Raw genomic sequence first — 19,369 nt, 5'->3', positions numbered from 1 at the left:
TAGTAACTACAGGTCTGGTTCCTTCTACTCCCTTTCTGTGTGCTAGACGGTTTGTTTGTGTCTAAATGAGGTAGCTTGTTTTCCCCCAGAGCACTATCACAGATTGGCCTGCTCTAGATGTACACCTTCTGCAAGTCGATTCAGTATTTCTCTGAGCAAACCCCACTTAGTGGCGTAGTGAATGTGATTTAGAACCAGAGTGATTTAGAAAGGCATGCGATTGACTCTGCACATTGCTTTTTTCATGTCATGTTTGTTCTCTTATGTTGTCTGATCTACAGGGTAAACAAATGGTGCCACCGCCTTGGTTGATTGCCATGCAGCGCTATGGCCCGCCGCCTACCTACCCAAACTTGAAGATAGCCGGCCTAAATGCTCCTATTCCTGAGGTATGGCAGTGCCACTGCGCTGGGCTTTAAGCCTGATTCATACTCTTCTCGCATACAGGAAACGCATCGCGCAATGGGCCAAACAAGTTGAGGTCAAGTCAACTTTATTCCCGTAGCTATGCAGAAGACGTTACTTCAGTAACGTCTGGCGCTAGCCAGGGTCCACACAGCTTTAATTTGGTGTTTGTTTGTGTGTTTGTTTGTGTCACGCCTGGCGCTATCCGTATCTGACGGCAATAAAGCATAGGATGTTATAAATTTTTCAATTCTCCTTTTTTTCAGGCATATCCTGGGATTCGAACCCGCACTATCGCCCTACATGCATTCCCCCATACACTCACGGCAAGAGTGCATAAACAAGAGTATGCAACTGTGGTTATGGGTCAGTGCGCGGCGCGCTGCCTTCATTACGTAACTTGCCTTCATCACGCTCTGAAAGCATGCATCCAAACTCTCAATTTCTCGCATGAGCCCATCCGTTTTTGCTCGATTCGTTCCAGTACCTACACAATCTCTGAATTCTGGCGCGTGAACTCCAGTTCCGTACGAAAGTTCATTTCAAACTGGAGGGAAAGTGCGGTGTTTGATTTTCCGCAGTGCGCGGACTGCAGCTGAATGATGTAATGAAGGCAGCGCGCCGCGCATCTGGCCCATAGAAAAGAGATCACAGTTGCATACTCTTGTTTATGGACTCTTGCTCACGGCTGTTACGACAGTACAAAACGGGCCCACTTGGTTTTTGTACAGGAGATGGCGCTTCCCGGGACTTTCCCGTTCTCAACGTTCAAAATTTGTACTCAAGGAGGTGTATTTTGAACGCAATCTCTGCTCAGTTGGGTCTCCAAAGCACCACTTCTGATCACCGCGCCGAGCTGTCCTCGCGGCTACAGTTGCGCAACATCCTGACCATGCTTCGCCAAAGAAAAAGTAGTGAATTTGACCTTTCCTTCGCTGAGAAAAGCCATTCTTCATGGAAATTTGTCTCTGAAGTTGTTGCCGTTCGATCGTTCTAGTCACCGAAGTTTGTTGCCTCCTTGAGGTGCTCAACGAGTTTTCGTCACGTCAAGGGTAGTTTTGCCGAGGAGAAGAGTATCTGTGTAGCTGTTTTTTGTTACTGCTGGGGCCCCGCTGATTCCTTGTTGGCCCCGCTGGGTCCAAATCTCTAGCAACATTTAGTGGAAATTGTTATTTATTCAGTGGATTTGAAATGGAAAAACACCAAGAAAAGTTACAGCTGGTATGCAGGTTAGGCGGTGAAAAGTTGTGTAGTACTAGCCGTGGAACTCTGCACCTTGTGAGAGATCATGCGAAAGCCATTGAATCTGTGCTGAGTATTAATGTGTTGTGTGATGACCAAAAAACTCATGCATATGAATATGCATGTAGCTCCAGCCTCATCCAGTCTGCATTTAGACGATGCAACAATTGGCATGGATATTCCCCTGATGAAACTGTACGACATTGCATCACCGCCATACAAAGCAATTGCTCACTTGCTGCCGGAACGCTTTAAATACAGCGTTCGTTGCAGCAGGTGCCAACTTGCAGCACGCACGGCGGTACAACAACGTGATTAGAAAAGCCATTCTTCCTGTTGAGCTGCAAGACGTGTGTATTCCTGTGCTCCACCTAGATCTAGGGATTTATCCCTGGATTTACGGTGCACTTTGTGCTGACGCACATCAAATCGATATTGCACTGAGCAAATGTATGTTTCTTGCTGCAGATGACGGTGACTCTGCAGCGTTTACAGCACTTATCACTGCCTACAAGAACGTACACGACACAGCAACACAACAACTACACCTACAGTCAGAAGCACAAAGCATTCTTAGTCAGCTGCAGTTTGTGACGCTACAAGAACGTACACGACACAGCAACACAATAACTACACCTACAGTCAGAAGCACAAAGCATTCTTAGGCAGCTGCAGTGTGTGACGCTGCACATTCAGCAGCAGGAAGTAGTGGCTGCTGGCTTGCAGACTGTGGCATCAAATCTGCACTTCCTATGGAAGGAGAAAGAAAAGGAACTCAATTTGATGAATGAGAGGTGATGTGGCTCGAAAAGAGCATGAGAAATTAACAGTAAAAGATTTAAAAAAAGCAGCTGGCCCGTGCGTAACTTCCTTGGAAGCAGTACTGCCACAGTACCAAATAAAGCGGCAAGCATATCACTCCGGAGCATTTGTCGGCAACCACATACACCGTGCGTTAAAACCGGATGCCATTGCTGCCCTCACTTCTGTTCCCCTTACAGTCGTGCAGAGCCGCACACCTGCGGACAGCGGCGAGGTTCAGCTGCTTGCCCAGGCAAAGTCCTTGAGAGATCGCTACTCGAGACTCTTCACAGAGTATGCAGCATGTCGCAAGCTGTTCAGCGGCAAGCTGGTTTTTACAACAGCAACAAGGCAGGTTCTGGGTGATGCCATCCACACCTTCATGGCCACCTGCAGAGCGGAGGTTCTGGCACGCAAGTTAGGCAATGTGACTCCTAAGCTTCACCTTCTCGAGTGCCATGTCCTTCCTTGTACAGGGTTGAAATTAATTCTTGCTGATCTGTTCGGCCACACACTCTGAGCTCCTCTGATGAGACCTAACAAGGTTGAAATTAATTCTTGCTGATCTGTTCGGCCACACACTCTGAGCTCCTCTGAGACCTAACAAGGTTGAAATTAATTCTTACTAATCTGTTCGGCCACACACTCGGAGCTCCGCTGATGAGACCTAACAAGGTCGAAATTTATTCTTGCTGATCTGTTCGGCCACACACTCTGAGCTCCCCTGATGAGACCTAACACTGTGACAGGGTTGAAACTAATTCTTGCTGATCTGTTCGGCCACACACTGTGAACTCCGCTGATGAGACCTAACAAGGTCGAAACAGCTATAGCTGTCCGGAGATTGAGTAAACTTGACAAAAAGTTCTCCTCCGATCCGAGGCGCAGGTCGTCATTTTGCGAAAGAGTCCTGCGAAGCACATCTCCTTTATCTGCTACTGAGCGGTATCCGTTGCACTTCGCGGAGCACAGCTGCCTCCAACAACATTTTTTGACGAGCAAGAGACTGAAGAGACGAAATCCATAAAAGTACTATTTCAAGTATTCGAAGTGACAGAACCTTTTCTTTCTGCAGAAATGATCTTGAAAATTTGAAAAATGCGATGAGCGTACCCACGCTTTCCGTGTGACCTCTGTTGCCAGGGGCGTTGCTACAGGTCGCCGCCATCTTGCCAAGTGACCTCCCCGTAACAGCCGTGATACTTCGCATTCATACCCATTCTTCCAAGTTGCTTTACGTTATTATCTTGCGTTTGAAAGCCCTATTTGAATATTGCGGGCAGCTGTATGTGGCCAGCTGTGTTTGATGGTACGGTACGGTACGGTACGGGAGACGGTGTCGTATTACCCTCGATCGTACCTGTCCCGTACCTATCCCCTACCGTACCGTGCCATCAAAGACGGCTGGCCACAATGCATATTCAAATAGGGCTTCCGAATGCAAGATCACAATGTGAAACAACTTGGAAGAATTAGTATGTATGCTGTACGAAGTGTATCGGGGGATGCATGCAGGGCGCGCGATAGTGCGGGTTCGAATCCCAGGTTATGTCTTAAAAAAAGGAATTTTTTAAAGAATTTATAACATCCCTATGCTTTTTTTTTGTCTAGGTCATCAAGGCAAAAAAGCATAGCGTAGGGCCCCGAGCTTCCAAGCTCTCTCGTTTCTGTGCGATGTGGCACGTTTCCCGTACTTGAAATTGAGTATGAATCAGCTGGATTCTTCATTCTCCTGTATTCACTGGAACACTTACATGAACAGCTATTATTATCGTATTTTGCCGAGTGTCTCTTGCCCTGCTTCAGACTGAGTGTCTCTTGCCCTGCTTCAGACTGAGTGCGTGTGAGAAATTGCTTGTACAAGTAGTCCGGGTGGTAATTGCTTCTTTTCTGCTGCTGCTTCTCTTGGTGTTCTTCTTGTAGAGCTGTTCGTTTGGCTATCATGCTGGTGGTTGGGGCAAACCTCCAGTAGATGAGGGTGGCAAGCCTCTGTATGGTGACGTGTTTGGAACAGCAGCATCAGCAATATTGGTAAGAGGATTCGTATTCACAGTAGCTCCCATAAGGACATACTATTGTAGTACAGTCGTCCCTCTCTAATCCGGCACTTGTTTATCCGGAACCCTTGCCAACCGGCGCACTTTCTGACGAAACCGATTTTTTTCGTTCAATTCCTACATCTTAATCCGGCACTTGAATTCCGCCTCCGGCAGTGACTTTTTGAAACGAATCGCTCAAACTGCACGTAGTTTGATTTCATAATCCGGCAGTCGTAAATCGCGTACCGTACAGGTGCACTCCTTGCCAGGCCAGGCTAGGCCAGTCTGGTCAGTGCCGCGCGCGCGGGGCCACTTCAGAGTTCAGTTCAGTTGACAACTGTACTCGACCTCGCGCGGTAGAGTTCAGTTCGGTTGGTTGTTAGGACTTTTCCGAACCCTAACTCAATTTATACAAAGAGAAAGACCAAGGAACTACAACTAGTACAAGTTACGCTATACTGTTCACTAACACCACCAGATACTAAACAATCAGCTCATGCGATAACATTGCACAACACTGACCGACGGCACTGACGTTCTAAAACTAACTACAGTCAACCATACTAAGCAGTCAACCATACTTTCTTATTTTAGCAAGGAGTAGTGTCCTGCCAAATTTCAGGTGTGTGTGCGTGTGTGTGCAAGAGTACAATGTGAACATGTTCTCTGTTTTACTTTATCACTTTATCACTGTGTATATTCCTGGAGAACAGTTGAGAATATAAAGCCGTGCACCAAATACTTGGGTCGACACAGAAAAACCCTGCGTTTTGACGTATGATACATGCATGCAATTGGGTGGGGCCGGGTCAGAGGGCAGGATTTCTTAATCCAGCACCCTCGTTAATCCAGCAGAAAACGCCGTAGCAAAAGGTGCCGGATTAGAGAGGGACGACTGTATATGCATACCGCTCTTACAATAACTTGCTCGAGTGTTCTAATATTTTGTTGGTGTTCCAAGCATTTCTAGGAAGATCTTTCTCCGCCTGCTTTGCAAATAATGCCAAATATGGCACTTACCCTGAAACTCAGTGATTTCGAATGTTCTAAGGGATTCAGAAGAACGAGATTGTACGTTTGTGAGCAGTAGAAGTTGGTGGAAGTTGGAATGGTAATCTCTATATTTGGGTCATTCGCTTTCTACGAAAGTTCATTATTGTAGAGTGATTGTCATCTGAAGCACTCCACGCTGCCTTGACAACCTTCAAGCTCCTCTTTTGCGGGGGGGGGGGGGGGGGTTGTGGCAAGGTTGCTATCATTATGAATGATGATTGAATATGTTTGTGTACCTGTGTACATGTGTGTGTGTGTGTGTTTATTTGTTTCTACATTAGCAATACGGTGGTGATGAGAACATAGACATGAGTACGTGGGGAGAGCTGGAGTCCGAATCAGAGGAAGAATCGTCATCAGAGGTGAGCCGTTACCGCTACGTTGCGTCCTCTGCTTTTACTGGCACAGTGGTGCTTATGTTGGTGTAGCAGAAGTGAACAAGAAAGGGTTACTGTATTTCCCCACCTTTTTACACTAAACTTCGGCGGCAACTTACAATCGGGTGTGACATCCTACGTATGTGAATGTAAACAATGTGGCTGTAACCTGAAACTGGGGATGCGACTTATAATCAAGTACGACTTAAAATCAGGGAAATATGTTATGTTCCAATCCTGTCTGAATCTGCAACTTTGTTTGTACCAGTGTCAGTCTCACCATCATGTTCGCGCTGTTGTTGTTGGGTTTTCAGGAGGAGTCCAGTGATGAAGATGACGAGGAGGGACCGGACGACACGGGACTTGTCACACCCCTGGAAGGGTAAATCATCTTAGTCACCCCATACTGGCCATAGTGATAATGATGATGATGATGATGATAATGTCTTGACAAAGACATTCCTATACTTCACCTCCAATTTATAACACAAAGTTCGCAAGAAGACACAACGCGAACACAACACAAAGTTCTTAAAAAGACATTCCTACACATAACATACATTTGTGTTGATGGATCTTCTCTTTCTTGCAAAGTCTGGAGCCGAGCCTTTTCATTTCAAGTTGACTTAGTTGAGCATCTTCACTGACAGCTGCATGTCATGCATATTGTACTTCATGAACACGATTGGACTGGACCTTTGTTGTTACGAAACAGGGCCCTCATCGTATACTATGTTTACTCTTCTTCTCATTCAGCCTTGCTACTCCAAGTGGTCTTACATCAATCCCTGCTGGCTTGGAGACTCCGGAGCTGATCGAACTGCGTAAGCAGACCGCTGTGGAGCCGACAGAGGAGGTTCTAGAAGGCGAGGACACTCCATCACTTTACGAGGTCTTGCCCGAGAAGGGTGCCAATGTTGGAGGCGCTATGATGGGTTCGCAGCACGTGTATGACATTGGGGTAAGTTTAGAACGCAAAACCTAGACCTCCTAATCACAGACACCCAGAATGCACCTGGCTTGAGCTTTCCGGTGCAAAACAAGATAAGTATATCTTATCGATTTTGGGTATTTGTCGAAAAACCAATTCCGTGAAAAGGCCTATGCATCTGATGAAACAGCTTTTGTTTTGCTGTTTGGTCTGTATGCTGTATGAATTTTCGTTTGCATGTGTTTTGTGGTATCCTTTGCAGCCCAACACTGTTGATGACACGCAGAAAAGGGTAAGTGCATGACATTGTGCAGGAAGTCATGAGTAAGACAATGTAGGTGACGATTGGGGGGGGGAGGGGGGGGGGGGCTGCATGGCCCCCCTGTGCCCGATGCCCCCAGCACCTTAATTAACCCAAGGTGGTGTATTCTGCGTCCTTCCAGAACGGCGTACTTTAGATCGCCGCTGCCACTTCCACAGGTTGTGCGCGCGTGTGCGTGTTTGCGTGTGCGTGTGTGTGCTTACGTCACTATATGTGTGCTTGTGTGTGCTTGTGTGTGCATGTGTGTGCTTGTGTGTGCTTACGTCACTATACGTGTGCTTGTGTGTGCATGTGTCTCATACATACAGTATGTATGCTGGTATTGTTCTTGTGAGCAAGAAGAAAGAGCAGTGCCGTATATAATTATCGATTCATCACCGATTCGGCGAAAACTTAGCGGTGGCTTCTGCCCCTTTAATATCTCCCCCCCCCCCCCCCCCCTCCCCCACCAGTCCAATGCTCCTGACTTGTACCATCCCCAGACTAACCATGATGATGCTAAGGGTGGTTCTGTATCCACATCATCTCATCTTAGTTTTGTGATTGGAAGCCGACACGAATAACTTACGCTTTCTGTTTGCGTGCGTGTGTGTGTGTGCATGTTGTGAACATGTTTTGGGTCTTGTAGCCACAGCAAGTGAAACGCAAGAAGCCAGTCGACTCATCCAAAGGAGCCAAGAAGTACAAGGAATTCAAATTCTGAGATTATTGTTCTTGCCATCGCGTTTCGACAATGTTTTTTTTTTAATTTCATAGTTTCCTTTTCAGCATAGTTCTTTATCTTGCCGTTGCAAGTTCTTCATTTAGCTCATACCCAATGCCCTGTGGAGACATACAAACCTGCAATGTATGTGAAATGCAGCTCATAAAACTACCATGCATGGCTATCAAAAGTACGTTTCTACCGTCATAAATTTACCATGCCACTGAGTAAAGCATATTACCCCCCCCCCCCCTTCACTCACAGGCGTATTCTCCAAGTATGAAACACATTGTCCCAGTATGGGACTCAACACTGCTGGACCTGCTGAGCCGCTTCCACACAGCCACCATACTGCTTATTGATTATGTCTTTGAAGTTTGAACCTATGTCCCGGTTGTGAGTGAGTGGTCTGGTTTTGTAACAACTTGAAATTTAATGAACTGCTCTCAGTTCTCTGTCTTCTTTCTGTCGGCGGCTGCTGCACAAAAATATTATCAGTTGGCTATAGCCGGCTTGGAACTTGCCCGAAGTCATCGCTTCGGTGTCAACATCTCGTGAAGAGTTTTTTAGTCTGTATTCTGTGTTGTTCCATGAACAGGTTATACTCGGTGTCTCTCAGTGTCTCTGTATTAAACTGAGACTACATCATACTGAGTATAATACGTATAGATTATAGACCGGTTAGGAGGTCTATACAGGATATATAGACCGAGTAAAAGACCGAGGTCCCCCGAGGTCTTTTACGAGGTCTATATATCCTGTATAGACCAACTATGAGGTCTATAATCTATTTATCGTGTTCTCCACGCAATAGTTTCTCTTCATATACGACATATCCTTGTAATTCTAGTATTATACTATAGCCTATACCGCATTGTACTGCATTGAAAGTCAAGATCATTGTTTAAACTAGGTTCAGCATCGGTAGCACAGTGGCTGGGTGGTAAGGAAGAGTGACTGAGATTCACAAGGTTGTGGGTTCAAATCCCATCTTGTGTATTTCTGCTTTCTTCTAAAATTTCTTTTTCTAAGTTGGAGAGAAAATTTCTAAGTCCAAGAAGTTCTAAGGAGTCAAATATAAGTAGTCAAATATATCGTGTATTTGACTAAGCAGTCAAATACGCGATATATTTGACCGCTTAGGTATCAGGGAAATTAGTGGGGTCAAATACTAAGAAGGCGATAATGTGTATTATAGTCTACAGTGCCAGTGGTCCCCAGGGAGCGCGAGGGAGTACTCCCTGGTGGTCCCTATTCCTGATACAGTACTGCTCCAATGGCCAATGGATATGTGCATGAATAAGAGGACTTTTTCATTTTGGCGACGAAGGGAGTCGTATTTATACGACTCCTGGATACCTGCCCCTGGCTTGCTGTCACCTGACCCGTGTCGCGTGACAGTTTTGAAACTTTTGTGGCGATGACAGAGATTTCGTGCAAAAAAGAGGAGTAGTGAAATATTTTTACCAGTGTTTACAATTACTGCTCCCTGGCAATTAGCTGTGTTGAATAATTGTCTTTGGAAGTTTTCACCTAGCTGCAATACTACTGGGTATTGGTATGATGGACTCCTGCTGAACTCGAAGGAATGTCACGTCTTCTTCTGCAGGGTGTGAAATCACCCCTACTCGCAGGTATACTCCCAATCTCAGATCATTTTTCGAAAGTCACCGTTTGAGTAATTTCAGTCGCAACCCTGAAAATCGTGTTTCTCTATTGTTGCTGTGCTTCGTGCTCATTCCTGTCTACTCTGCAGTCGAATGTCAAAGATATATTCATACTTCAGCAAATAGTCTTGCTGGTGGGGATTTCAGAAAGCGGTAAGCTCTTTTACGTTCGTTCACATTCTAGCAGTGTTCATTTGTATTTGGGCTGGGTGTGGGAATTCAGGGAGAAGCAATACAATAAGTTTATTTGGGGGCCTGCTTCTACCTCGTCCAGAGCTGTCATGGTATTGTATTGTAGTGGTGAAGTACTGTGCATTTTCACACCGGTTGAGTCCACTGCTACGATGTAACATGCTACCAAGTTAATCAATTATTGATTGACTACTCTCAGTACGTTACATATGTAGCTTCACGAAATGCTTGTGCTGAGTGTGTGATCGTGAAACATCATGTACTTGTTAGGCAGTTGCACGGAGATGGGAAGTATGGATATGTCTGTATTTTTACTTACCGTACGTGTATGTGTGTGTGCGTGTGTGTATGCGTATGGCTGTGGCAATGCTGTTTGATTTGTAGAATTGGCCTGCCTGCCGATAGTGTGTCTTACGGTCCACTGTGTGATATTCCAGACTGGTCATACGCAGGTATAGTTTGTGTGTGTGTGTGTGTGTGTGTGTGTGTGTGTTTTCGTGTGTGCGCGCATGCTCGTGAGTGTATGTGTGTGTGTGTGGGGGGGGGGGGGGGTGCACATGTGTCAGTATGTATGTGCGTGCATGTGCGCATCTGTGTGTGGAGGCACATAGTACGGATATATCCGTACCAGTGTACAGTGCATACTTTTCAAAGCGCAACCTGGCGTAACTTGGCCGTCCCTTGACCAAATCGAACAATCGAAAGGGCTATCGACATTAAAATTGTCTCAGCTATCGGCTCGAAAAAACCCGAAAGCGATCCGAGTTCGGAGAACGGAGATACGAGACTCGAACTAAATTCGCTCAGCAGAGTCAGCTCGAGCGCGTGCATTTTGAACTCGTTTTTAGGGGTTTTCCCTGACTCGCGGCCCACGCAGCTACAGATAGTTCACGTCATCGCAAAGGCATGTTTCTCAGCTCTCCAGTAAAAAAATTTGAGTGATCTGCGATGCAATTTGTTAAAATGGCAGAGAATTTGAGTTGGGCGCTCGCAATGCTGGCTTTGGAGCGCCGTATCGCGCTGCGGCGCTGGTTCTGTGGATCGAGTGATGTATTGCTGGCTATCGCTGTGTTCCTCTGGCCAAGAGCTTTCCAGAAAGCCCAAGATCACCAAAATCGGCCAAAGGACACCAAAGTTACGACCAGATAAGTACCTGGGCTCGCGTATGCAGTACATTTCTTGAAATAATTGTGGGCCCTAAAGGGTTAATATGTATAGATTATAGACCGGTTAGGAGGTCTATACAGGATATATAGACCGAGTAAAAGACCGAGGTCCCCCGAGGTCTTTTACGAGGTCTATATATCCTGTATAGACCAACTATGAGGTCTATAATCTATTTATCGTGTTCTCCACGCAATAGTTTCTCTTCATATACGACATATCCTTGTAATTCTAGTATTATACTATAGCCTATACCGCATTGTACTGCATTGAAAGTCAAGATCATTGTTTAAACTAGGTTCAGCATCGGTAGCACAGTGGCTGGGTGGTAAGGAAGAGTGACTGAGATTCACAAGGTTGTGGGTTCAAATCCCATCTTGTGTATTTCTGCTTTCTTCTAAAATTTCTTTTTCTAAGTTGGAGAGAAAATTTCTAAGTCCAAGAAGTTCTAAGGAGTCAAATATAAGTAGTCAAATATATCGTGTATTTGACTAAGCAGTCAAATACGCGATATATTTGACCGCTTAGGTATCAGGGAAATTAGTGGGGTCAAATACTAAGAAGGCGATAAGGTATTCTATTTGCTGGACTTGAGTGTTCCTGTTGCATGTGCAGAAAAGCTGGCATTACCGGTATAGTGACACTGTGTTTCCCATGGGGCATGCACTGTTCACGCTTAAAAGTGGGGTAATCTGTGCTGGTGGAGAACTCAAATGCAGTACACGTGGACTGTAATGCCTCAAGTAACTACTTGTCTCCAGTGTGAAACCCCTCTATGGTTTTGAGTGAGGAAAAGGGAGTATAATCTATTGCATACTCCTCTTCCACTATCCTGTGTTTTGTGCGAGGGAGCTGATCATATCACTGTCTCACTTTTACTTGCTGTACGAGGGAGCTGATCATATCATTCTCTTGCTGTTACTTGCTTTGTTGAACTTAAGACAAGAATGAGCCGACACCGCTTAGTTCCAATGCTGTCTTCCGTGACAACAGGCGGCGCTTTATCGCGGTAAGCTGCTCGGGCTGCTGCCTATGACATTGTGTACTTCTGAAGGTGCAATAAGCCATGTTGCACCTTCATTTACTGTGTTTGCTGTTCAGAGTAATGCCTTACATGTATGTATACAGGCCATTTTAGTCCTCTCATAAAAAAAACGTCATCATATTAAATCTTCCTTGGGTCATAATGGGTCAAACCTTGAGTAAAAAAGTGCTTGCCCTCCCCTTTGGAATGCTCTTCCCCTTATGTTTCTGAAGTCTATTTCTCCAAAATGTAAGCGGACCATGGATAGGATTCCGGCCAGGTTTTGCCCCAAAAGCACTGAATTAGGAAAACCTTGAAAATCCTGGCCTTTTGACTCCACTTCCAACAGTACATTATGCGGTTCGAACCCCGTTTGAGGTAACCTTTTTAACTCGTTTTTAACCAGTGCATGCATGAGTCTCCCGTTTGAAGAATTGTGAAAGGTAACGGTCACCTTCTTCGTGTTTCCTTCTGGTAGTTTACTCCGGGGATTGCTGTTCACATCATGTTTTGATACATTTACAGGCCCTGTCATGCATCACATGCCATGTTTACTGGCGTAAGCATGAATTGGCTGGCGGTGTGTACTTGCTTAGATGCATGCATAGTCAAGACATTCAAGAATATTTCCCATCAAAATATAATTCCACCAGTTAGGGGTGTGCAGAATAGCCCTAGTGCAGATCAGCAGCTGCCGGCATAATAACAGAAGTGAAAATAAGGATAGGGCTGATAAAGTGAAAATAAGGATAGGGCTGATAAAACGAAAGGTCCATGCATGTGATAAGACAGAAAAAAGAAGGGAGCGAGGAAGAAAGAGAAAGCATTGGAGAGATAGATCGTAGTGAAAGAGAGAGGTGCAAAACACCAACTGAGAGAGAGAGAGAGAGAGAGAGAGAGAGAGAGAGAGAGAGAGAGAGAGAGAGAGAGAGAGAGAGAGAGAGAGAGAGAGAGAGAGAGAGAGAGAGATGAACAGAAAGAGAAAGTGATAGAGATAGAGACATTCTGATGACGTTTGAGGTCGCCACTTCTGCGGAACAACTGTCCGCATGCACAGCTAAACGGCTTGGCGGGTGGAGGAGCCGGAGGAGGGAGCGGTCCCCAGAGATCTTCCGTCGCCAAGCTGGACGATCCTGTGCCATGGCTAACCACTGCTGTTCAAGAATGTCCGCGGCATGCAAGTCGTCAACAATGACATCTCGTCAGCGCTTCTTGGGATCATGGCGTGGTCGAGTTGGCGACTATTCTCCGAAGAGAACTTGCTGAGGCATCCGCTCCGGAGTCCGGGCTCATACGTGCAGCGTGTTTCTTGCCTTGTTCTTGGCTGGAAGTTGTAAGTTCAGTGTTTGAGGTAAGCAGCAGCGGGCTTGCCCGCAAATAAGGCTGTGAACTGTCGTGTGAACACACACGCACACACGCACATCTTGTTCATTTTCCTTCCCTTCCCTACCCTTCTTCATCATCAGCCTAAGTATCAATATGATAACAAATGCAACCTGTACGATGAACGTTTTTCCACTGTCAGCGTCAGCTTTGGAGCCAAAGTCATTTACTTACTCATCACTGGTGTCATTTCCGAGGTGGATAATGATGGGACTGAGCATCTCTTCCTGGATGCCATCAGCGATGAAGGCCTCATCCACCTTTCCAGCACAGTGACGGCATGCGTTTGGCCACAGTGTTGCTGTCGCGCCGTTGAAAGACGTGCTGCTTTACGTCAGTGTATCTTGAGCATCTTGTTGTGTTTGGCAACCTCCTGCTTCACCCACGCTCGTACCAGTTTGATTGGGTTGAAAACACAACAGTAGGTAGGCAGGCAGGCAGCCGAACACCCTCCTACGCCGCTGCAATCTCATCACGGACGTATGTTGACTTGGTCTTGGGCTTGTTAGCCCTGACCGACTCGAAGAGCTCCAGTTTTTTCAGCACACTCGCCGTCCAAAGGATGTTGCGTTTCGATAGTCAGGTCTGGATTTCCGAGATGACGCCGCGTACTGTAGCGCGTTATCCATAGCAGTAACAGCACCTGGTGGAAGGTTCGGCAGAAGCTGTTCCGCCCATCATTCGGTGAAATGCTGAGCATTCATTTCATCATGATAGTCGTGGGATTTGGTGTTGCCCACAGACACCAACTGGCAGTTTGGCACGAATCCATCCTTTGAACCAGCATGCAGGATGATGAGGCGCTGTCCCTTTCCAGAAGGAGCTTCAGAGGGTTGCTGAGTACCAACAGGAACACCACTATCATACCGTTTTCTGAACACAGTATGATGGGTGTTGACCCATGTTTCATCAAGCTAAACGATGGGTCTGCCAGCTCCCTGTGCCTTGATCTCCCTTAGGTAGAGACACAGCCACGTGACGATGTCATTGCGCTCCATCAGCAGCATTGTGTTGCCCTCTGTCTTGCTATAGCGGAATCCAATAGAATGCAATGTTTTCCAGAAGGTGGTGCGTGCCATATCTGCAAACTGTTTTATGTCCTACTTGCCGAGGGCCAACACTTTGTCGACGGTGGAGAGCTCTTTCTTCAAATGGACAACGTGAACCTTACTTCTGATGGGACCTCTAGGAAAGCTGTCAACAATAACTTGTCGGCGACCTTGAGTCTCACAATCTCCACCAGAAGCTAGGTCGTCCTGCGGCTATGCAGCGCAGTCAGCTACATGACACAAAGCAATAGCAGCAGCACCTATCCTGCTGATGGTTGTTGTTGCCACACCGTCCTCCTCACCTCACGCTCGAGATATGGACAAAAAATGTCAAGGCCCTTCCAAGGCCCATTTCCCCATCATTTTTCACTCATCCCCCCCCCCCCCCCCCCCCCCCACACACACACACAACACGATCATTACCATACGTTACTCATCCTGGAGTGTGTTCGCATAAGCATGACCAACAAAGTTGGAAGTGACATAGCGAGTCACGACTCTGCCGTCGTCCCAAATACGCACTAAAATATCCATCTGCTTCAACTGAACAACATCGTTCAGCTTTCGTCGAACATGACGACATAGTCGTTCGACGTCTTGATCTGAAAGTTTCACGAACAGAAAATAGATACAACACGAACGATTGATTCGGAAATACATGTACAGTACTGGCGACGCCACGACAAAGAAACTCACCTTCGACGTGAGAAGAGTCTGCAGGTACGGAGCGATTCCGTACGTGGCAATGTAATTGACCTTCTGCTCGCCGCAGCGAAACTTCTTTGCGATGGCCGAGTCCGGAAACATCTCTGCAAACAAGGCGCTCATTCCTTGCGAACTTCGGAACGAGAAGTTTTTGGCAATGACAGTCAGAGCCCAGAGGACCTCAGCTTTCAGCGTCTCCCTAGTGCTGACGAATTGCACCAACGTTGAACTTGGAGCAACTGATTCTGCAGCAGCTGCAGTAGACGACGGCGACGACGGCTGCTGGGGCAGGAACGATCTCATGCCAACTGATGAGCTGGCACAGGAACGCATCTCACGATGTTTTTTCCCGTCAGCATGGCTGCTAAGGGCAGCTTCGCCCATGGCGGCGACTGAGAAAGTCGTTCTGCACAGCTTACACCGAGCACGGTGTTTATCCGAATCGCCGGCCAGCCATGACTTGTACTTCTGCTCCTCGAGCCACTTCGCTTGAAACGAGCACTTGCCCATTTTCTTCGTGTCACAGGAAACAAAACAAAAGTGATTGATGGAAGCCCAAGTCGAGCAAAAGCTGTTTTCAATGTTCGACAAGCGCGACGTCAACGGAAAAAAGTAACCGTTTTTAGAAGGCTAATGCCGCGGTCACACACAGCTACGGCGGAGGTGGAAGTCCCGCCAAAGACATGTGTGACCGCGGTCTGAGGTGTCATTTTTGAACAAAAACCGTTTTTCAAGGCTTTTCAAGGCCTTTCTGCGCTTTTTTCCAAAATTCAAGAACTATTCAAGGGCCTTGAAGGATTTTTCAAAATTCAAGCACTTTCAAGGCGTTCAAGGCCCTGTGCGAACCATGCGTTTCTCATGCCCCTCCATTTCAAAGAAATCGAGAAAGCGCAACACTATGGAGTCTGGACCTCTCCCCAGGAGAATAATCTTTCCTGCCTGGCATGGCGACGTTAGGAAACAAACGCGGAGGAAGAGCATCGGCATTCAGTCACAGCAGAAGCAGCAAAGAAACAACACGTCGTCTTGTCAACATGCATGCTTCAGTTTCCTGCACACGCTCCACGAAATGCTGGCTTCCGGTTCTTCAACAACATTCTGAAATTTTTCACAAGTATTAAATCTTTCGTGCCTTCTCTTTAGGTGATGTACAGGCAAGAGGAAACTGCACGATTTCAGGATGTTATTGAATAACCTCAAGTGTCTGCTGCTCCTACTAAGTGTTATACAGTCGTCCCTCTCTGATCCAGCACTTGATAATCCAGCACCCTCGATAACCAGCACGATTTTCAGTAGCCAAAATGTCCTCTTCATGCACATTGCAGCAGTCAATCAGATTTGTTAATCCAGCACCCTCCCTAATCCAGCAGATTTTCCGTGGCACAAATGGTGCCGGTTTATAGAGGGACCACTGTAGCTGTTTTGTCTCCGAGGAAACTTTTACCTGTTTCTAATTTCGTGACACTGCACCGTGTGCGATAGCCGAAAATCACCAAATACGGAAGCTCACCAGAGCCAGAGGTCATCCTTTGATGAATGGACTGTAGGGTATTGTGTAGTACCAGGGTGTTGGGGACTGTAGGTCTTCCAACTGCTCGCTGCCATAGTCTGTGCATGTTGATTTGTACATGACTTGTGTTGGTGTGGTTGTTTGTCCTGGTTAAGTCTAACATTCATCAGTCTTTGTCCGTTGTGTGTTCACTCTCTGCCTTGTGTTCAGTCAATGGTGGAAATGGCCGTGAATGAGATGATGATTGGAAAGTATCAACATGCCCTGAGTATGCAGCTGCGGCCGCATGAACTCACCATGCATCCAAAGAGACTCGAAGCCAACATCGAACGCTCCAGGGATGTACCCATTCTCAGTGCCACCGCAGGTAAGTGAATCGATGACCCGATATTTGGGTATGCAGGGTCCTCAAGAAGTGTTTTTATATCCAATGCCAGGAGAAAAGTGTTATTATTATTATTATTATTACCAGGTTCAAGTCCTGCTTGGAAGCGGAAGGAATTTTTCCAGCCGTGCTGCGACCCACAGTTAATTGGGAACTCGTGGCCTGGCACGAGGGTAACATGGATGCAGCTAATGGGATTTCGGTCTTTGACACTTGGTGGTGGGTCTGATCTACTCACCTCCCACCGTTTAGGCGCTGCATCTGCGCCTTTGATCCTAGAGGGTGGTGGCGTTCCCATGGCGGATGCGGAAAACTCGGCTTCAGCCGAGTCTCACGCGAACCGTGAAATTAAAAAAAAAAATTATGCACTTACGCGTCAATGTCAGCGGTGGAAAACCGCCCACAAATTCGCACGTGCTGAATGGACTTGGGAATTGGGAAATGAAAAATAAAAATAAAAAGAGCAACGACAACAGAAATAGAAATACAATACAAGACGTACCTGCTAGGAGAAAAGTATACTAGTAGCATTTATTCATAGAGGTCTTGCAGTATGTTACATCTGATTCTAGGCGGAGCGTGTATAAACGAGGCTTTCGGTCTAAGTGGAGGGTGCATGAACTAGGTCTTCAGTCAATCAGGAAGTCCTGCAAGACCACTATGGTCGTGTCTCGGCTGTTCTGCCTACCCATACGGGTGGCGGTCGGGAACGTGGTGCACTCAGGCGTATAAGGTCCAGATTGTTTTGTTCCCAAGCTTCAACACGAGTCAGTTTCCAAACTCAGCCGAAGACTTGAACACGGGTCGTCCCCTTTTAAAAGTCCGTTTTGCCGCAATTTATTACAATCGCGTTTTCTCGTTTTCACTATAGTGAAGTGAAATGCGTACGCTTCAGCTTGACATGAATATTACCGTAAAGTACCGCCAGAGCGCCCCGTCTCGCCAGAGCGCCCCACCTTGATTTTACAGCCAGAGAAAGGAAAATCGTATGGCAGAGTGCAACGAAGTTTGTACGATGTAAGAATCTTAGTGTACTAAGGTCACACTTGGCAGGTTTTGTGTGGAGCTTGTGTTCGCTCGAAGGTACGGATTGACTGCAAAACGTGCTATATGTGTACAAGGTTCATGTCGTATGACCTACAAACAGCAGACCACCTCCACAATACGACCACGAAAGGATGAGATGGTGGGGCGCTCTGGCGGTACTTTACGGTACTAGCTTCAGGCTTGCCTGTACAATTCGGCACAGCTGCCCTAGGCCAGCTCAGGTTTTTGGTGGAAAATCCATTGCGGTGTGTCCGTGTTTGTTTTGTTGTGAGCAAAACGTTTCAATGATCTCAGGATGACGACCCCTTGCCCCCCTTCTCAGCCCACCGCAGCCAGCCGCTACTGTAGGAACCTGATGCAGGTGCAGTTGACTACACTAACCCACATGAATATGTGCGTACGTGCGTGTGTATAATTTGCAGAGGACATTCCACAGCCGCCGAATGTGGACAGGGACGAAGGCAAGCCTATCTTGTATACACTGCAGGAGGGCAGAGCGGCAGCCAATCGCCGTGCCAGAAGCAGCAAGCTGGCCATGTTTGAAGTCATGAGCCAAGACGCAATCAAGAAGCAGCTCGAGTCAACGTGATGATGTTAGTAGTTTAAGATAGAGCAATGACCTGTGAGCTTCCTGCCGCTTCGTGCCTAGCATGCATTGCCTGTACACGCAATTCAAACGATACGAGTACACGCACACAGTCCATGTGATGTACATGACGATCATGCATGGTGTATCACTGCATCCGCTCGCTGGGTCCAGCAGCCACAGTAATCACAGCAGCGTGCTACAGCAGTGGGCATCTCGCATCATGACATGCGTGACACCCTAACTCTCGCCCTTATTTACCTGTGTGGGTGTCAAACTTGACATCCTTTTTTGGGCAATTTGCGAAATTATGAATTACAGTTGTACTGCAGTAAAACCTGTCAAGTTGACCCCTGTGATAAAGCAACCACCTCTCCCGGAGGACCACTACAACTGCCCTGGATATGGTGACCATCTGCACATGGCAAGTTGGCTTGAGTGGTCGTCTTTAAAAGACAGGTTTCACCATAGTGGTTGCTATGTGCAAGTGGTATCCAGCAAGAATGCATGAACTTCGGTGAATTGAGCCAATGCTGTGTGCTAGGCGTGCTGTGCTGCCCTGGACATCCTGTGAAATAAAGAAAACAAACACTTGAATGAGTATGGTCAGTGAAAACCGCAGTGAAGACGGAAAGGCAAAAAAACCACAATGATAACTCCCTCGCTGCTCGACCGGTTTGGTCTACCCATGTGGCCCTGTACCTACCTCGCCCAATGGCTAGTGCTCAAACAGTTGGGCGAGGTAGGTACAGGGCCACATGGGTAGACCAAACCGGTCGAGCAG

General features: G+C 46.8%; 2 protein-coding genes across 13 annotated transcripts in view; both read left to right on the top strand.

Annotated features, from left to right (window-relative positions):
* Positions 1 to 8,427, top strand: part of LOC135813929 (splicing factor 3B subunit 2-like) — a 44,476-nt gene extending 36,049 nt beyond the window's left edge. For all 12 annotated transcript variants that reach the window (XM_065326969.1, XM_065326966.1, XM_065326962.1 and 9 more), the window contains 7 exons: positions 282 to 389; positions 4,372 to 4,479; positions 5,822 to 5,902; positions 6,232 to 6,299; positions 6,674 to 6,878; positions 7,111 to 7,140; positions 7,799 to 8,427. In XM_065326969.1, coding sequence (XP_065183041.1) covers positions 282 to 389; positions 4,372 to 4,479; positions 5,822 to 5,902; positions 6,232 to 6,299; positions 6,674 to 6,878; positions 7,111 to 7,140; positions 7,799 to 7,873 — 675 coding nt within the window. In that variant the 3' untranslated portion in view covers positions 7,874 to 8,427. The remainder of the gene's footprint in view (positions 1 to 281; positions 390 to 4,371; positions 4,480 to 5,821; positions 5,903 to 6,231; positions 6,300 to 6,673; positions 6,879 to 7,110; positions 7,141 to 7,798) is intronic.
* A 908-nt stretch (positions 8,428 to 9,335) lies between these two features.
* LOC135813926 (large ribosomal subunit protein mL52-like) lies at positions 9,336 to 18,978 on the top strand. Its single transcript, XM_065326956.1, has 6 exons — positions 9,336 to 9,507; positions 9,630 to 9,693; positions 10,117 to 10,184; positions 11,838 to 11,905; positions 16,778 to 16,934; positions 18,422 to 18,978. Exons 1-6 carry the CDS (start codon positions 9,462 to 9,464, stop codon positions 18,586 to 18,588), a joined length of 570 nt encoding a protein of 189 aa, XP_065183028.1. The 5' UTR covers positions 9,336 to 9,461; the 3' UTR covers positions 18,589 to 18,978.
* The last annotated feature ends 391 nt before the right edge of the window (positions 18,979 to 19,369 follow it).

Source organism: Sycon ciliatum, chromosome 4 (genome assembly GCF_964019385.1).
Source record: "Sycon ciliatum chromosome 4, ocSycCili1.1, whole genome shotgun sequence".
NCBI lineage: Eukaryota > Metazoa > Porifera > Calcarea > Leucosolenida > Sycettidae > Sycon > Sycon ciliatum.
The sequence above is the reverse complement of the archived record's forward strand: the minus strand, read 5'-3'. Positions and strand labels throughout refer to the sequence as shown.